Genomic DNA, 20,325 nt, shown 5'->3' with positions numbered 1-20,325 from the left:
TACCATGATTTTTGTTAACCAAAAAAAAAAAACAAAAACAAAAAACAAAACAAAACACACAACGCTCCTTAGTAGCAGCACAAAACTCTCCATTATTCTGCCTCAGCTGAGTATTTCCTGCCTCATTTCTCACTAATTTGCCTTCACCTTCCATTTATATTGGCATGTAAGCTATGGCCCAATATTTATTCATATTATGGGTTATGACATTGGTGGGTTATACAACCAGTTTCATGAGTTATAACTAGAACTTGTTTGAATGAAATAGATGAGAGTAGAATATAATCGAAAATACCAGATTATATCACATGTAGTAACAGAAGTACGTTAGCACATGTATTCATTGAATTACGATGTGAAATGCATTTCTTAATGTGGTTCATGTTGGGGGCCGGGGGGGGAGACCAAAAGCAACAGCTCTAATCACACCGGAATATATCAAGTTTCTAAGCCACATCACAATTATTTTACACCATTATGACTCTTCTCTTTTGTTTGGGATGTTGTTTATCACTTGCACTAACTGGAAGGTTTCTGCTAGCCATTACATTGCACTTGCTGGTGCCAGAACATCACAGAAGTCTTTGCCAACCTCTGCTTGGTTAAAGAATAAACTGTTCCTTCCACTGTGCTTGTAAATACTATGGGTGTATTTCAGATATACCATTAATTCCATTTCATCATAATTATCTATTTCTCTGTGACTTCTTTTGCTATACTGTTAGTTCCCTGAATGCAGGCATCACATTTTATTTTTGTGTCCCTAGACTTCACACCATGTCTGACAAAGCAGATCAACATTGTCTAGTTGAATGTTTTTGTATCAATAACTTCAGAAGCATGATGGCATGCTAATCAACTTTCTAATGACTCAGAGACAGGGAAGGAGGATTAAGTAGTAGAGGAGAACCTGTTATTAGATGATAAAGTATAGATGACAAAATATCTCATTACTTTGGAATGAAGTAATTGAAACATAGCAAAAGTCTCACCATCAAATCCATAGTCTACTATGCAAGCATGGAATCAAAGTGCTCTACCTTGATTGCTGCTGAGATTTTATTTTGATTTGAGTAAACAATGTGACATGAACAATGAAAAGGTAAGTAATTTTATAGGTCACTACTGATATATATTTTTTTAATGTGGTAGAAACCAGACACCCTTTAGGGCTTCAAGTTCAGTTTTCACTGCTAAATTTTAACAAGAACACTTAAAAACTGAAGCTGTTAACAGAAAACAAGAGTTTGATAAGTTGAAACAATGTCCTATTAAAAATAACTATATATAACAGGAATGTTCAGCAAATGCAGATGCTTCCTGATACTGACCCTAGCAACTTTGACAATGGGTACTAAGTACATGTTTGTTTGTTTGTTTTTTGCTGGACTAGATATGAAAGTTTTCTGTATTTCAGATACAACAAAAGGTTGAATACAGAGAAAGTAGTCTGAAGTTCTTCATAATTTTTAAATCTATCAAAGCTTCCTAAACATTAACTCATTGATTTATAGTCTTTAGAACGTTTCCAATTACTTCAATGTGTACTATATAAAGTTTTAATTCCAATTTGATATACATAAAATATAGGTGAGGGCAATAAAAACAGCCCAATAAAACACCATTAAAATTCAAATGCTGACATAATTCATTTGCAACAACCCTAAAGAATAGATTATAAGGCACAAAAATTAGTATTCTATAAAAATTATTTGGAAAATCCTTCATCTTTCTCCCTTTCCCTTCTTCTAGGAAAGAAGGTGTGTATTGGGGTGATAATAAGCTCTGGAATTTTTGTGTGTTTTCTCAATAAACAAGCAACTATTACAGTATAATATTAAACACAGGAGGGTATTACACACAGAGGGTAGTCATTTTATCAGAGCTCCTCAGTTAACATCAAACGACATGTACTACAAACCCACCTATTCCTGATGCTTGAAATATAATTCTGTTTATATCTGCAACTTGCTTTGAATTCTAAAATACAAGTGTGAAATAAAATGTTTTGCAATTTTATTGTGTTGAGTTTCCCACAGAAATCAATATGAAGGGGGCGTCTGGGTGGCTCAGTCGTTAAGCGTCTGCCTTCGACTCAGGTCATGATCCCAGGGTCCTGGGATTGAGCCCCACATCGGGCTCCCTGCTCAGCGGGAAGCCTGCTTCTCCCTCTCCCACTCCCCCTGCTTGTGTTCCCTCTCTTGCTGTGTCTCTCTCTGTCAAATAAATAAATAAAATCTTTAAAAAAAAAAGAAAAAGAAATCAATATGAAGATTCCTAAGTGTTTCAGAAAATTTCTAACCATTTAAATTTGAAAAAAAAAAAAAATCACTGATAGTTTCCCAACCACCTCAAGGACAACTGGAAAGGCAGGGATCACGAACAAAGATGGTGTAAGTAAAAATAGCAATGTGTATAATAAATAGAAGCATAAATTCTCATGTAGCAAATTATTCTGCAATAGGGGCAGCCAGTAGACGTGGTAGAGGAAAAGAATTTATCTACAGATAAAAACTCCAACTGTTGAACCAAGGAAACCACCTTGTTTTCTAGAGAAGATATAAAGTACACAGGGGACATTTCCTCAGGGAGATGCTCCATGTGGAGCTTCTGAACTCTCACTGTTGTCCCCACTGAAGTCAAGAGACCTAAAAATTTTCATTAGTTATTTGGAGTTTCTCCTTCTACCAAATTAACTTTAAGTAACTGGATTTCCTACAGAAAAGACTTCATTATATGGAAACAGGCTTAATTCTTACCCAAGAAGGCTGACCAGCGAAGAATGAGTAAGTTATATTGAATAACAAGGGTTCGCTCTCTAGAACTCTCAGTGTCAATTTTAACAATGATTAGGGAGGGAGGCTCTACTGCATTTCATCAATTACTATTTATGTAGGGCACTTGTCATTAAAATGTAATAAGCTATATATTTGACCTAAAATTTAGCAAAAGGGGGGACTCCTGGGTGGCTCAGTTTGGATTTCAGCTCAAGTCATGGTCTCAGGGTCCTGAGATCAAGCCCCACATTGGGCTCCACACTCTGTGGGGAGTCAGTCCACTTGATATTCTTTCCCTTTCCCTTCTCCTTCTGCCCCCCCCCCATTCACGCTCCCTCAAGTTCTCTCTCAAATAAGTAAATAAATCTTTAAAAAACTAGCATAAGGATCTTTTGTAAAAATACAATTTTGGGGGATGCTTAAAATGTTTCCTAAGTATCAGTCTTTAGGCATCAACATAAGGAGAATCAGGAGGAAGAAAAGTGATAATCTTACCTTCAATTTATTATAATCAAATTATAGCACAAGAGTTTATCTTCCTGTCTGAGCACATAACAGCCACTTAACAGTTATAATGATCTATGTATGTATATAAACATGCATATACATTTAACACATAATGATGTAATAAATATATATTGATTGAGTTGTTCAGCAGAATGCCTTTAAGGTTATGTCCCTATCCAGAAGTCTAACTATGGGAGGCTCAGCTTCTCTAATGGACCAGCAAGCTCTGAAATGTAAAAAACATGATATCTCAGCAATTTTTGAAACATGTACAGACACTGAATGGCACCACCTGCCAAGTAGAGAGACTACTACTGACTCACCCATCCCCAGGAAATGTGATGTGGTTTGTTTTTCTAGTGGTGGCAATGGGGTCAATTAGAACTAATTCTCACCCCACAAGTTGTTGTAAGGATGATAAAACACACAATAAACTATCAAAAAAATGCATTTACATTCCCATGATAAAGGCAGGTACAGCATGCTGCCCAAATTACTGAATTAGAGAGCAGGAGGCTTGGACTTGAGTCCCCAGCTAAAGCACATGCGTACCTCTGGATTGTTGGCAATGCTTCTTGATCTTTCTGGGTGTCAAGTTAGTCCTGTGGAAAATGATACTTCCTAACTTCCTACTTTGTAGAACTGAGTGTTATAAATTATAAGTAACGTCCAGGTAAGGCCCTCTAGCTTGGTAACCCTGTGAACCGCATTTAACATTCAACGAATCGACACTGCTTTGTCTGCCTGTAAAACAAAATAAGGCAAACTAAACTACATGAACAATGACCTTGTTTTTACTGAAATACTTTGATTACTACTAACAGAAAATATATAACATGAATACTAATGATGAACTATAAGAGCAACTGACATCTTAGTGCTTACTATGTAGAAGAAATTATGTGAAGAAATTTATGTGAAATGTCAAATTACACTATCACATCAATCCTATGAAGATGGTCCTATTATTGTCTCCATTTTTTTAGAGGGGGAAAGGTAAAAAAATGTAATTTACCCAAGTTCACAGTTCCTGAGTATTATGTGTCAGGTTTTGATCTCAAGTTTGCATGACTCTGTAGAACTTGCTGGTAAATTATAAGACATTATCCTACTCTCCAAATGAGCTAACCAGCCAATTTTCCTTCTTTAAGAATAAAGGAATTAATATTTCTTGAGCATCAAACATGTAGTGGTCCTACTAAACAACTGTATAGGTTTTATCTCATTCCTGTTTAAAAAATGAATATACTCCTTACTAGCTACATGACCTCAGCCCATTTGCTTAACTTCTCTGCAACTCAGCTTATTCATCTACAAAATGCGTTTAACAGTTTTCCTATCTAATATGCTGGATGAGAGGATTAAATGAGTCTCAAGTAAAGCAGTACTTGGTTAACTATTATGAAGGGTATTATTATTATTATTGTTATTACTGTTTTATTATTATTATTATTGTTTTAAAAAAGACCAAATAACAAAAATCAACAATTCTCAAACCCCATATAATAGGTTCTAATGATAGAAAGTACAATAAAGAGAATTATAAGTAGTTTCAAAACAACTATCAAATGGTTTATAATTTGCCCTGAAAATTCAGCCCCACAGAACATCTGTCCAGGAAAGACTCAGCTCAGCAGGCATCAGCAGGACATGAAAAACCAATCCTGACCATCCTCTGTAGAACTTCTTGACAACTGGAGGAAAAGTAAGGTGATCTACTAACTCCATACTCTACGCTATAAACCACAATTTTTTTAGATTGTTCCCATCATGAGTCCAATGTATACCCATTAAATTAGATTAATAACTCAGTCAAGTGGCAAAAACTTTTTAATTTGGAATAACTAAAGTATCTGTAATCCTTCTAGATTCTCTAAGTCATTTGTATATTTGAGACAGCAAATTAGACTGAAGCCATTTTTTTGCATGATAGAAATCTAAGACTGTAACAAATTAACCATAATTCTCCATAAATTTTAGATAGTACATGCTAAAATAATTATATATGCAAGACATGTTTAAAAATAATAAATGCTCAGAGACAGAACCAAACTCTACTATGGAGAAAACAAAGGGACAAGAATCATCGGGTTCCATTACAGTCTTCAACATAAAACCAACATAGGGGCGCCTGGGTGGCTCAGTCGTAAGCGTCTGCCTTCGGCTCAGGTCATGATCCCAGGCTCCTGGGATCGAGCCCCACATCGGGCTCCCTGCTCAGCGGGAAGCCTGCTCCTCCCTCTCGCACTCCCCCTGCTTGTGTTCCCTCTCTGGCTGTGTTTCTGTCAAATAAATAAAATCTTTAAAAAAAAAAACCAACATAAACAAAATCAAGTCCTATTGTGAAATGACTAATATCATATTGTTTATTTTTCTATTAAAACCACAGAACAATATTCATATGATTTCTATTAAGGTCTACTTAAAAATGAAAACCAGTCTTGAAAAACATTTCCCATAGAAATGAAAATGTCTTTTATGGGCAGTATTTCTCAAGTCTCTTACCTCTACTGAAATAAGTCAGTATTAAGTGTCTACTGTGTGCTGAGGAAAATTAAAAATCAAACGAAATACGAAATACATTAACTAGGCTTGATTCAAAGTGGACAACTTTGAAACATAAAGTGGGCATACTTGAAAAATCTTTATAATTTAGATACATTTCTCATTGAATCATGTTTGCTAAAGGTAAGAAAAATAAAATATTTCACAAAAGAGTACTCTAAAGAACAGCAGTGGAGGAGTCAAAACACTACTGATCTGAGGAACTGAGTTCTAATCCTCACTGTGCCAATAACCAGCTGCTCAGTCTGTTTATATGCGGAAAATGAGTCCTTGGTCTCCTGAAAGTCAGTTCCATCACTTAAAATATGTAACAGACTGGTATGTATGTATGTATGTTTACACTATTTCTCTTAATGTATCTGTCTTTGAGTAGGAACTCAGATACGGAGCACTACTTATATTTTAGAGTCTGCCATTTATGTAATAACAGGTGTAGATAGGACTTAAAATGGATTCTCCCTGGGGACAAGGAGGAGTTTTTTTTTTTTTTTTATGCAATTAAATATAGTTGTCAATTTATACAAAAAGTGTACAAACAAGTTATAATCCATTTTGCTCTGTTATAATGCTGCTCTGGATATATTTCTATTGTGAAAATTTTAGTTTGCATTAATCATTCTGGATAACTATTCTCTCCTCATTTTTAGAATTGAAATCCTCAGTGTAACAGGATACAAATTAAAGAAACCAAACATTCAATTCTATAGTCTGACCCATATGTCAGGCCTGCAAACAATTCCATTCTGCATCTACCAGCACACTATGAACCTCTACAGAAATACACTTTTGCAACTGTTTATAATTTTATCTATTCAAAAAATAGGAACCACCTCCTCTATCCTTTAGTTCAGCAACCCCCATCATTCATCTTTGCTAATGGTTCTCAATGGTGCTTGTTCTCCACAACTGTAACTCATACAGCAAAGTATCAGGTGTCTCAAAGTCCATGGAACAAACTACAAAGGAAATGTTTGCGGTCAATAGACCTTGTCCACTTCAGTTAAATAGGATCACATGGTTGTGAAGGAGTTGGGCTACTTAGACTCAGCATTTTCTACTTGGCTCAAGCTGAAGAGGTCATTGACTGCAGTGGAAGAGTCTACACGTAACTGACACTCTTGTTTTCCAGCTAACTCATTAGCCTGAACACCCTTGCTCAAAACCTCTACTTTACAGACTGTAAAAAGCAGCAGAGTGTCATTTGGAGAATTAACTCTATTTACCAAGAAAATACATAGGTAAAACAAGGAATAAAGCAATAGAAAAAAATAAACACCTTCAAATATTTTCATTTCCACCATGATATTTCTGCAATACCAAAATAAAACTGACCCATACATGTATTTCAGAAGAAAATACCTGGTTTTTATTCACTTTATTGAACAAGGACTACTTAGCAGCTTACAAACAATTTAGAACTAAGAGCATCAGGCAGATGAAGTACACAGAATTACCGCAACCAAAAGGCCAAGTGCAATAACATTTAGGTTCAAGATTTCATTTGAACTCATTTATAACAGCAAGTTTAAAATACCTCCCCCAATGACTAGGCAAAGGCATAGTATACTGTGTATGTTCTCAGCTGATATGCCCAGCAACTGAGATATTTAAAAAATAAAATGATAATAATAAAATAAAAAATAAAAATAAAATAAAATAAAATGGGTGTAATTATGCATGTTATTTTAACTATAGCTAACTTAAAACTTTAAATAGGAATAATCCATACACATGTAAAATCTACTATTTTAGATGGACCATAACACTTGGAATATTCTGTACTAAAGACTTTTTCACAGAGCTCTTTAATTTTTTTTATTAAAGGTTTTTATTTATTTGAGAGAGAGAGAGAGATTGAGCATGTGCGCAAGCAGGAGGAGAGGCAGAGGGAAAGACAATACTGAAGCCAACTCCCCACTGAGCATAGAGCCCCCACACAGGGCTCGATCCCAGGACCCTGAGATCATGACCTGAGCCAAAACCACGAGTTGGACGCTTAACCAACTGAGCCACTCAGGTGCCCCACAAAGCTCTTCAATTTTAAAAAATATCATTGAAGTGAGACATTGTAAATTGGGGCTCTAAAGTAAAGTAAAGTAAAATTCCTTAATTTCAGAAACATAGTTTGACTTCCTAGCTCTGTGATCTGTTGAGGTCACTTCATCATTTTCCTCATTGTGAAAGCAGGTGTAACACCAATACTCACCACACGGGTTGCTTAGAAGAACCTAATTAAGTCACAGATGTAATAGTTCAGTGAAAACCCCTAAAATTATAGTTGTAAATAAAGATTAGATACTACTATTCTTTTTTTTAATTTTATTTAATTATTTGACAGAGAGAGACACAGCAAGAGAGGGAACACAAGCAGGGGGAGTGGGAGAGGGAGAAGCAGGCTTCCCGCTGAGCAGGAAGCCCAATGCGGGGCTCGATCCCAGGACCCTGGGATCATGACCTGAGCCGAAGGCAGACACTTAACGACTAAGCCACCCAGGCGCCCCTAGCTACTACTATTCTTGAAAAAACTTTTCCTTGCTCTGAACACATTGAACATTTTTATTTTCTTCCTACTTCTGCCCTTCCTTCTCAACCTCCTTCTCTGTCCTGTTTTTCTCTCCCAAAACATCAAATGTTAAATTCTCATATTATACAGAACCTAGGTCCTCTTCTCATTCTATTCTTTCCCAGAAAAAAATCTAATTTTACCTCCCATGATTTTAATTACTAACTAGAAGGCAATAATTCCCAAATGTGTATTTCTAATTCAGATCTGAATATACACGTGCCAACTCAACATCTCCACTTGGGTGTCTTGGAGGAACTTCAAACTCATTATGTCTAAAAGCAAACTCACCATTTTTGCCACCCAAACATAAATGTTGCCTATCTCAGTAAGTCACTCCAAAAATCACCCAGTATACAACCCAGGACCCAAAGAGTAAACCCTGAAATGTCCTGTTCCTTACCTCCCAGTATGTAACCCATTTCCTACCTCTCCCATTTTACCTCTGAAATACATCCCTTTGTCTCCACAGCCACTATCACCTTCTGAATCTAAAGTTACTATCCAAGAGCCTCCAAATTGGTTTCCCAAAGCAGTCCTACCCCTCCAATCCCAGCATGACATGCAACATCTAAAATGCAAACATAAAAATATAAAACAAAACAAAATAAAATAAAAAGCAAGTATCACTCCTCTAGCTACAACTTTTCTTTGGCTTGTCAGTGCCCTCAGAATAAGGAGCAAAATACCACAGATCATTAATAAAGCTGGGCACATGCCCTTTGTCTCCACTGTCCTCTATATTCCTAACATCCTGGATGTTTTTCTTCTAAAATGCTAGGCTCTATCCTCCTTTAAGGCCTTTATTCATACCCACTGTGTTCCCTCTTTGGGAATATGAAAGGTTTTTCCCTTCCTGCCCCTGAACCCCTATTTCTAGCTATTTCTTTATCATTTAGTTCGCTGTTTAATCAATACTTCCTCCAGAAGGTGTTTCCTGGTTCTCTGGACAAAGTCAGTTTTATTAATTATACTCTCACAAAGCACTCTTTACTCTTGAATCACAATCCTCAGTGCATTTGTAATCACTCTGGAGTCTGCTTTCCACAAGAGATAATAAGGGACACAACAGCAAGCAAGCCTGTCTTGTTTACAACTGTATCCCTTAATCTTATCAAACACCATGCTTGCCAAAAGTGCGACAGCCATGATATTGATAAATGTTGGCTGAATTAATTAACATAAAAAATGTTCTGGTTTAGTCCCTAACTTGATAATGGCTTATAATTTGTAGAGAAATGCACATAAAACTAATTCAAGACAGACTGTGCTAGCTTTTTACAGTAAATAAGCAAAAAAAATGCCCGATTCTATAAGAAAGATAATCAGTTCTGGAAGGGGAACAAATATGAGGAAGGCTTCTTTCTAGTGCTGGGGTATGAATGAGGCCATGGAGAGCTACCAGGATTTCAACAAGCGAACGGCAAAAAATATTCCAGGGAGAGAGAAATTGGGGCAAAGCCATAGACCTAGTCAGGGTATAAAGAGAGACTGTGAGAAGACAATGTGCCTGAATGGGGAGTTGTGCTGAAATATAGCAAATGGGCACACTGTGAAAAGCTGGAAAGCTTTCATTATCAGAATCAAAGTGTCTCTCAAGGAGAACCACTGAAAACTTCATCACTGAAGAATGATGAAGACAGCAAAAACATGTTAACTGATTAAGATTCAGGTGTGTGGAGACCAACTAGTAAGTGATTTCAATATTTCAGATGTAAGGGGAAGGAGGAAAGGAGGAAAAATAATTCTGCAATAGAATAAACAACACTGCTCAAATGGGGAAGGGGTAGATCATTGACTAAATGGAAAATCAAAATAGAGAAAAGATGGAGGAAGGATGGGAGATGATGATTTCTGTTTTGGAAACCCTAAATTTTATGTCCTAATGTTGACCAGGTAAAGTGTAGACCCAAGAAAGAAGATGCAATTTCAAAAATTATTAGGCTCAGGGTAATTTTAATTGGTCCATAATCAATTAAGCATTAATGCAAAGTCTTGAGAAACATGTCAAAAGTTATTTCACAGACACATTTTTTAAAGACTTATTTATTTGAAAGACAGGGCATGAGCAGGAGGGGCAGAGGGAGAAGGAGAAAGATTCCCAAACATACTCCATGCATGAAGCCCAACACAGGGCTTGATCTCAGGACCCTGAAATCATGACCTGAGCTGAAACCACGAGGGGGACACCTAACCAACTATGCCACCCAGGCGCCCCTCACAAACATATTTTTATTAATAATGAAAAAATACCAAAAAAATAATAAAAGTTATTTTATGATTACTGCCTGAGTTTTCAATATACCCTATACCTAATTTTTATTTTGTATGGTTAGGGAAAAAGCTCCTCAATTTTACCTTAATTTCATGCTCTTTAAAATAGTTAATTTCCTACAATTGTTGGGATGGAAGGAACTCACTTATAACATGCTGACTTTCTCTATTCAGTAGAAGAATATCCTTTATGTTTAAAAGAATTCCAATCTTTGTAATAGGCTCTGTGCAAAAGTTAAAAGTGATGTACAGAATTTTTTAAAAGGTCATTCTAATTTCAAAAATGTTAACATCTGAAAGTATGTCATCTTTAATTATCAGGAGGATATCTGAAGAATAATAAAATATAACACTTACTTTTGCTGCACCTATCTGTTCTTTGCGAAATTTCTCAAGTGGAGCAATTAATACATCATTAGCGTTTTGAATCTGAAATTAAAAATGAATTACATTAACTTCTGTATAATTTCATGCAAATATTAAAAAACAGATAGCTCCTTTATTCAACATACTTCAGTAAACAGCTTTTGTTCTCTTGTTGGCTTCTACAAATGAAATAAAAATACCTTGCATGTTGTATAGTATTTTCTGTTTTATAAGGTTGTTTTCACAAATTATTTCACTTAATTCCAACAATAATGTGAATAATGGACAAGTACACATGTTCAGATCCTAGTCTGAAATTTAATTTCATATTCTAAGATGTAACTAAGAAATAACAGATATTAAATTACAAATACCTTTAATTACACTGGTATAATGCAGTCAATTTAAGCATCATTTTAAAATTGAGCCATATAAAGCTCTTCTATTTGTCACTATAATGTTATTCTACAGCTGCAAATAAAATAAGGCTCATTTTTTTCTACTTAATTAGATTTCTTACACTTGGGATTTGCCTGAATGTTCATATATTTCCAACCCTATTATAATAGTACCTGATTTCATTTCAATGAACAGTATTTTAGCCCTAAGCTCCAAATTGGGATTTACTAACACTTTAAAACAGATAAATATTTTAATTTGGATCTGTGAGAATATTGTGAAGAAGGAGTTTTCATTGTGGGAGCCAGGAACTGAATGCAAGAGACAGACATTTCTAAGAAAAACAGTATGCTGGGAGGAAATCTTCAACTGAAAAAACCTTTAGAAATCACTAAAATTAAACATAAGATCTTAAATGTTCTCAACACACACAAAAAATGGTAATTATGTGACAGCATGGAAGTGTTAGCTAATGCCCTGATGGTAATCATTTTGCAATATATACATGTATCAAGTCAACCTATGCACCTTAAACTTACACAATATTATATGTCCATGATATCTCAATAAAACTGAAGGGATATTTATAGTTAACAAACAAAATTTATAGTTTACCACTGTGATAATATGATCTATTATATAATTAGCAAATGCTAAGATGAAGAGAAAACCCTATTTTTTAAAATATATAACTCTTTTAAAATAGGTTGAATAATATATAGGAGTTCCTTATATCATTCTTACAATTTTAATGTAAGTCTAAAATTATATCAAAACTCTAAAATTTCAATGAAAGTGTTTTACTTTCACTTATTTTCACTGAACTTACTATTCTCTAGTCAAGTTTTATTTCTCAAATTCCATATCTACATGCACAAAGATAGTATACACAAAAATAAAAACTAGAGTGTTAGTGCCTTCCATGATTATCATTCTCTAATTCGCAGAAAAATAATGACAGATCTTGAAGAGAGGACTTAAACTCCTTATATAAAGACATATAAAGTAGATCAATACTCAAAATCCTTTCTAAGACATCAACAACAGACTGTAGATACCTCTGACCTCCATCACCTAATACCCATTTGTGAGCTCAGATAGGCATCCCTCCAGATACACTGTGAATGCATCTTTCTAGAGAGAGATGATTGGAAAGTAGCAAAGTAGCTCACTTTTAATTCTCACGCTCTACATCTTCTTTGCCCTCATGAAACCCCAAAATACATAAACACACGCAAACACCCGTGCATGCATGCACACACACACACACACGCACGCACACACATCTGCTTTTAAACTTAAGATTTGCATAAGGTGAAAGACAATGTCATGAACACTCATGTGTAATTTGGAAAAATGATAACAATAAAGGCTAACATTTACTGAATGTTTATGTTATGCTGGAAACAAGCATGATCTAATATATTTAAAGTTAGTGAATTTAAACAGGGAGATATTTCTCAAGTGGTAAAAACTCCAATAATAAGGATGTTGAATAAGATGATATGCAATAAACAATGAATCATGGAACACTACATCAAAAACTAATGATGTAATGTATGGTGATTAACATAACATAATTAAAAAAAAAGATGATATGCCTAGCACAAGTACATATATTTAAAATCAAGACTACCTGGGTTTAAATTGGGGCCTATTTCTACAAGCTGCTGTTTAACCATTCTGATCATCAGCTGCAACACCTACCCCACAACTTAACTTGGTTCTAAAGACTAAGATAATGAATGTAAAACACTTATTTCAGTGTCTTAATATTGATATTAATAGTGCTCAAAATTTATAGCTTTTAATACCTCCAAACTGATATAGATAATTAATCTCATTCTGTATTTACCTACTGAATAGACTTCTGTATCTGAATCTACAATATTACCCTTTGACTGAAGTGTATCTATGCGCACATTATGAGAAGGTATTTTCCCATAAAAGTCCTGAAAGACAGATGGCCTTGGCTCTCCCATATCCAATCACTAGGTACTTATGTACATGCCAAGCACATTGATGAGGTCTATGATAAAGGGAAAAAACTAAGGCATGGACTAAACCTTCCAGAAATGTAATGTCTATTTGAGAAGAGAGGAAAATTTTATTCATTCAACAAATATTTGATGCTCTTAAAACACTGCTAAAATATTTGGAAAAATTGAAAGACAAAACTGATTAGTTTTGCATGATAAACTATGGAGAACTCCTTATAAATACATCAGGATTTTGACACCAGTAAACATCCTTGAGAACTAAATGAGTCAAGGTAGGATTTGGATGGTGAATGTGAACTGGATACACTGAAGAGACAAAAATATTCTAGAAACAAGGAACACCATAAATAAAGGCAAGGGGGTAGAACTAAGCCTGATATGTGGGAAGGGAGAGTGCAATGCAGAAAAAGAAAGCAATTTATTAAGCACTCATTAAGAGTCAATCATGACTGTGAGTGCATTGACCTAGTTATAGGCCCTCAGTTAACTTTTGAAAAATGGGAATACAGAATGAATATGAAGTATGTCAAACAGTTCTGGCACATAACATGCTTTATAGAATTAATACATTATTATCAACTAACAAGAACATTATCTAGCTGGAGAAAAGTGTATATATATTTTTAGTAGGAAACTCAGTTGGAATAAGGAAAAGATACCCATAATCTAGGAAGAACAGCCTTAACGTGGAATCCCTGCTGGCTTCTAAACAGAAAAGTCATGTTGTAAAAACCTGTTCTAGGAAGCCAGGAATATGTGGGATCGTTTGAGAATGAAGAGATGCCAGGTGAATAGATGGGAGTGGAACTCAAGTTTGAAATAATTAGGTACTAGGATCAGGTACCTGCAGTGTTGAGAAACAGCTAATAGGGAATGGCAGTGTTCTCAGAAAACAGAAAAAGACCCAGAGGGAGAGGAATCAAAGAGGACATTAAGAGGTTTTGCCTCAGGCACTGAACTTTCGCATCACATTAAGAACTAGGGTAAATGAGGTAAAGAGTATGTTTGAGGGAGAAGGAATAAAGATAATGAATTTCACTTTGGATCTACTATGTTCAATGCCATGGGAAGACTCCAATATTTTGGCAGAATATGCCATCTCAAAATAACAGAGTTAATCAATATGAAAGAAATGTTTTTATTGGGAAGAGAAGAATTAGGAAAGGGACCAATTGATAGATCCATATACTAAGACATTGGCACCACACTCGTATACAGTGGTTTCAATCTCTGCCACATGTAAATATGACCTGGGAATAAAACAAAACCTGAGGATATAACACATGAGATGTGAATTAACAACCACCCTATGACGCAGTTATTATTCCTTAACCCAATTTTCTTCATTTTTTTCCTTTTGTTTTTGGATTTGTTCATTTTTCTCCTCTTTCTTTCTCCTACTCTCATTCTATAATGTGAAACTGAAGGAATAAAAAAAAAAATAAATCTCAGTGTTTTCATCCCTATACCTCTTAAGATGTTTATAAAAATTAAAGGAGAAATACACATTTTTAAAATAACAGGCATAGATTTGACACATGACAGCCTTTTGAAAAATGTTTCCTTCTTCACAGAATTTGCAATGTCTACTATGTGTTCAGTCTTAAATTTCCCAAGATTTTTTTTTTTTTAAGATTTTATTTATTAGACAGAGAGACACAGCGAGAGAGGGAACACAAGCAGGGGGAGTGGGAGAGGGAGAAGCAGGCTTCCCGCCAAGCAGGGAGCCCGATGCGGGGCTCCATCCCAGGACCCTGGGAACGTGACCTGAGCCGAAGGCAGACGCTTAACGACTGAGCCACCAGGCGCCCCACATTTCCCATGATTTAAAGTGTAGTTCTTTAAAGGTAGAAACTGAATTGAAATTAATTTAACAGAAAAGTACTGATCTACTGGATGGATAATAGTTAAACAGGAACCTATTTTTTTTCCATAAGCCAGTATAACATGTGTTGTTTTATATCTCAAATATCATGGTTTTTTTGTGTGCAGTCAATGAACCGCTGTTCACATGTGAATCTAAACTCAAGACATCAAAATGGAAATGCCAACAACACTTCTCAAAGGGCACAAAGTGGATTTACAATCCAATTTGGCTGCTTCTGATCCTTACTTTGTACATCCCCCAGGGAATGCATGCTTTTCATCCCCACAAACTGGTCAATCACATGGACAAAATTCTTCAATTCTGAAGTAATCCAAGTGTAAATTAAAGGTGTTTAAAATTTTAGCAGGTTTAAAAGAGGTACTGCTGCTACTGCATAATAAAGGAAAATGACATACAAAATGGTGGAAAACTATAATTAAAACGTGAATCAGGGTACAACTCTGGTGACTTTACTTTCATAAGGTCTAAAAAAAAAAATCTAGAGAAATGAAATTTTGGCTCACATGGAACTTTTTCTCCCCAGATTTACACAAGAGGCTTGATGAAACTTCTCCCAGAAGGTAATTCCAGGTTGGGGGGAGGGCAGGGGCATCAAGTCACAGAGTTCAGGAGATTCAAGATCCCATAATATGTTACTTTGCATGAACTTACTAAGAGGCTTTAGGAAAAATATAAAACCAATTTTAATATTCTCCCTAGATATTGATAATGTAAAATCTTAAAAAGGTCTTATTTCAGTAAATAAGATATAATCAATTTACTATCTTATAATTATTTTATTTATTTTTTTAGTGTTTTTATGAACATATAATGTATTATTTGTTTCAGGGGTACAGGTCTGTGATTCATCACTCTTACACAATTCACAACACTCACCATAGCACATACCCTCCCCAATGTCCATCCCCCAGCCACCCCATCCCTCCCACCCCCCTCCACTCCAGCAACCCTCAGTTTGTTTCCTGAGATTAAGAGTCTCTTATGGTTTGTCTCCCTCTCTGGTTTCGTCTTGTTTCATTTTTCCTTCCCTTCCCCTATGATCCTCTGTCTTTTTTTCTCAAATTCCTCGTATCATGAGATCACCATTTATAATTCCAAACTCTGGGTACAAGCAACTTATTTTTATAGATATTGGTCCATTTTAAAAATCAAATTATCTGCTATTTCACTCATTTTCTGTAGCAGAGAAGCAAATCTGATATTGGATAATACTTTACAATACTGCATTTACTGAGTAAGCACACTTGAACTGTGGGTGCAGTGTTCCTTACATAAAGCCAAGCAATTAAGTTTTCACTCACCTTTTCTTTTGCTGTTTCAAGTGGTTCTAATAAATAGCCACCGGGGAGTGCTCATAAATCACTCATAAGTAATGACTAGGAAAGCTTTTATGTGATTAGATGAATAATCCTCCAAATACATTTGTTTGTGTGTGTGTGTGTGTATGTGTCCAAGTATACACAAATTATAATTTTCTATAGACCATGGATTTCCAAGTGCTATCCTATTTTTATTACAAATTCCTATTTTGGGGGCACCTGGGTGGCTCAGTTGGTTAAGCATCAGACTCTTGATTTCAGCTGGGGTCATGATCTCAGCGTTCTGGGATCGAGCCCCATATCGAGTTCCACACTCACCAGAAAGTCTGCTTCTCTCCCTCTGCCCCTTCCTCTGCTTGCACAGGTGTGTGTGCTCTCTCTCAAATAAATAAATAAAACTTTTTTAAAAATTCCTATTTTTTTTAAAGATTTTATTTATTTATTTGACAGAGAGAGAGCACAAGCAGGGGGAGCGGTAGGCAGAAGGAGAAGCAGACTCCCCACTAAGCAAGGAGCCTGATGCGGGGCTCGATCCCAGGACCCTGGGATCATGACCTGAGCTGAAGGCAGCTGCTTAACCGACAACCACCCAGGTGCCCCCCCAAAATTCCTATTTTTAATGCTTGTTTTTCACTGTTGAGAACCTTACAATTTGTGTGACCAATGAAATGAGCAGCAATGGAATAAAACAAATCTGAAAGGTAATTCTTACACTTTTACTTATTCTCCCCTTTCCAGGTTCTGGTTAAAATCCATCGTTGTTGGTACCAGTCACAGCCCATCACTAATCAGTGAACATAGTGTCCCATTAAACTCAACCTAGTCAATAATATCAGGATAGAAGACCACAATTTTCTACCCCAAACTTTCAAAGTACCAAACGACTCAAAATTTTGAAAAGAAGATTTAACAATACTCTTTGGTGCTCGCTAAAGCAACTGCTTGAGAAGGCTACAACAGATGATGCCATTTACAGAAATAAAACCTGGATGATATAGCTCGTTGCAAAAATAATTTCCTGTTGAGATACCTATATAGCCAATCCACACACAGTGGAAAGATCACAAGGGTATTTCATGAGTAGTTAATTCAGAAGATACCTATAAGCAGTCTGAGATAAGAATGGCATAAGGATTATTTTCCTTAGCATTTGCAACTGGGAAAATTAGATCACAGTCCTAATTTGGGATTATAGGCAAGTATCCCCCCTCTGCCTTCTTCCAACTTCTGTCCTATTCCTTCCTCCCAAACAGCTTCTCAGGATGAAATTCTGGCAAGTGGTCTAGGGCTAGCCTGTGGCTCACTCCTCCATCCTGGTCAAGTTACTCTTCAAAGCTACACAAGAGACAGTCCTTCTCTTGGGTCAATAAGCCCACAGCTCTTCTAAACTAGAACTCAAAAGCCAAACTCACATAAGGTGTAAAGGATGGATATATGAACAAGACCTTCATATAAGAAGTGATACAAAGTCAAAGACTACAAGATTTACTTTATATCCTTTAATGTAAGCAAATTAATCTGAAAAACCATGTCTTCACCTAAACAAATGAACAAAAAAAAAAAATGCTATGTAAGGTTACTGTAATACATTTAATTTCAACCTGAATGTCACTTGCTACTTCAGTACTGAATGTTTTGATTCTACTTATTAAGCTGGTGTTCCATTATGAACCCCACCCCATTGGGCCTCATCTGTTTAGATCCAAAACTCATTTAAATTTAATATTACTTTCATATTTTCTTTACTTTTACCAGCAATGATACTTTTCTTATTGAAATATGTTAGGCAAAGAAATTTAAATTTTTGGAGAATGATGCTTTATGAATCCTCCCTTCTTTTTTTTTTAAGATTTTATTTATTTATTTAATAGAGAGAGATACAGCAAGAGAGGGAACACAAATAGGGGGAGTGGGAGAGGAGAAGCAGGCTTCCCGTGGAGCAAGGAGCCCGATGTGGGGCTCAATCCCAGGACCCTGGGATCATGACCTAAGCCGAAGGCAGACGCTTAACAACTGAGCCACCCAGATGCCCTGAATCCTCCCTTATTTCAAAAGATAGGAGGTTGTACACTCTTCAGGAGAGTGCATTAGTTTCTATTTAATTGTTGGTTTATACCCTGACAACTGTGCAATCTTGGTCAAGTTATTAAAACTTTCCAAGTCTGTTTCCCTTTATGTTTAAGGATGATAATATGCTTATTTACAAAGATTAAATTTTATATTTTATGTATAGTGGTCATAAGTTTATTAGTATAAAGTTATACTTGCTTCCTCTTAAATTCATTCTTTCGTGTAGGCCAATTATAATGCACATATTATTTTTTTTAAATGAAATAGGAAGTTGCTACTGGATTTCTAGTGTAAGAGTGGAATCTCATCAGCATATAATGTCAAGACTTCTTAAGTGGAACAGAGTGTTTACTAGGGCAAACAGCAAAGAATCCTCTATTCTTTCTAGAGCTTATAACTATTCCAAATAACTCAAATTAAAGTTTGTTATTTTTAAATAAAGCCCTCTACACTCATAAGATGAGGGAGTAGAAAAGCATTCATCCAAGAAAGAATTGACCATTTTCATAGAACCTAGCTAAGAAAGTGAAAGAGAGGGGTAAATTGCAATATTTCATATAATCCACTGAGATCTAATAATGTCATAACTCTAGGTTGTACCAAATGAAATTCTCTGAATATTGAGTTATTTGAACAAGAAAGGGAAGTTATTTTCCTTAGGTTTTTATCGCTTTTAAACTACTTTTGCATTATTCCCTCTTACCCAGCAATCGCTAATGGGAGGTTACACTAAGAATATTTTAAAGCATTCAAGCATTGTGGAAAACATTTTAAAATACCAGCTATAACCTAACATATTGCCTGCTCAAAACCTGTGTCCACTTATTATCACCCTGATTACTACTTGAACATTTATAGTTCTAAAATAGAGACTGAAAAAAAAAAACCAGCAGAAAGAAGGTCAAACTACTTTTCAGCTATAAAAAAGAAGATATGTGAAGGTCAAAGTAGAATTGACATCTTACAAGCTACTTAAATACTCCAAACATCCTACACATACATTCATCATAACAAACACTTTTCTTTTGATTTTGACCAGAGAGTATGCATTTAGGAAAACATTTTATGGGATATATGGCTGTATTACCTTACCTCAAAGGTCATACAAGTCAGATACTGAAGTTTAATCTACCTGTGAGAACACAGGTAATGTAAGAAGTGCTGCAATGGGTTAAATAATCACTCCTGAATTTCACTGGGTAAAAACGTTCTGCAAAATTACTGGTGAGGTTACTTCAGCCAGTCCTCTGCCTTTGGAATTCTCAGAAAATCCCGGGATCTATTGAGGTTGTATATATCTGTGGTATTGCCATTAGTATTCGATGATGCATCCAAGTTTGTTAACACTGTGGAGATGGCCTCTGATTTTCCTGTAACACAGCTGTCCCATGTACTGATGTCCTCATGCTGATGGGGAAGGAAAATATACCTTCTCCCTTCTCCCCACCTCAAATATCAAAAACACTGTGTATTTTTTGAGTCAGTTGTGGCCTCAGGACTTTTTTTTTTTTTTTGCCCAGGTTTTATCCCCTAGTCAAAGTGGCTTTATGTGTGTGTGTGGGGGGGGAACCTTCAACAAATTGATAATTTATGTAAT

At 35.7% G+C, this 20,325-nt stretch overlaps 1 protein-coding gene across 1 annotated transcript in view; it reads right to left on the bottom strand.

Annotated features, from left to right (window-relative positions):
- ARHGAP42 (Rho GTPase activating protein 42) overlaps nucleotides 1-20,325 on the bottom strand; it is a 277,264-nt gene that overhangs the window by 116,199 nt on the left and 140,740 nt on the right. Inside the window, 1 exon segment of the mRNA XM_021679062.2 lies at nucleotides 11,044-11,115. Coding sequence (XP_021534737.1) covers nucleotides 11,044-11,115 — 72 coding nt within the window.

The sequence above is a fragment of the Neomonachus schauinslandi genome, chromosome 11 (assembly GCF_002201575.2).
Source record: "Neomonachus schauinslandi chromosome 11, ASM220157v2, whole genome shotgun sequence".
NCBI classification, from domain to species: domain Eukaryota; kingdom Metazoa; phylum Chordata; class Mammalia; order Carnivora; family Phocidae; genus Neomonachus; species Neomonachus schauinslandi.
This window is presented reverse-complemented; position numbering and strand designations above follow the sequence as displayed.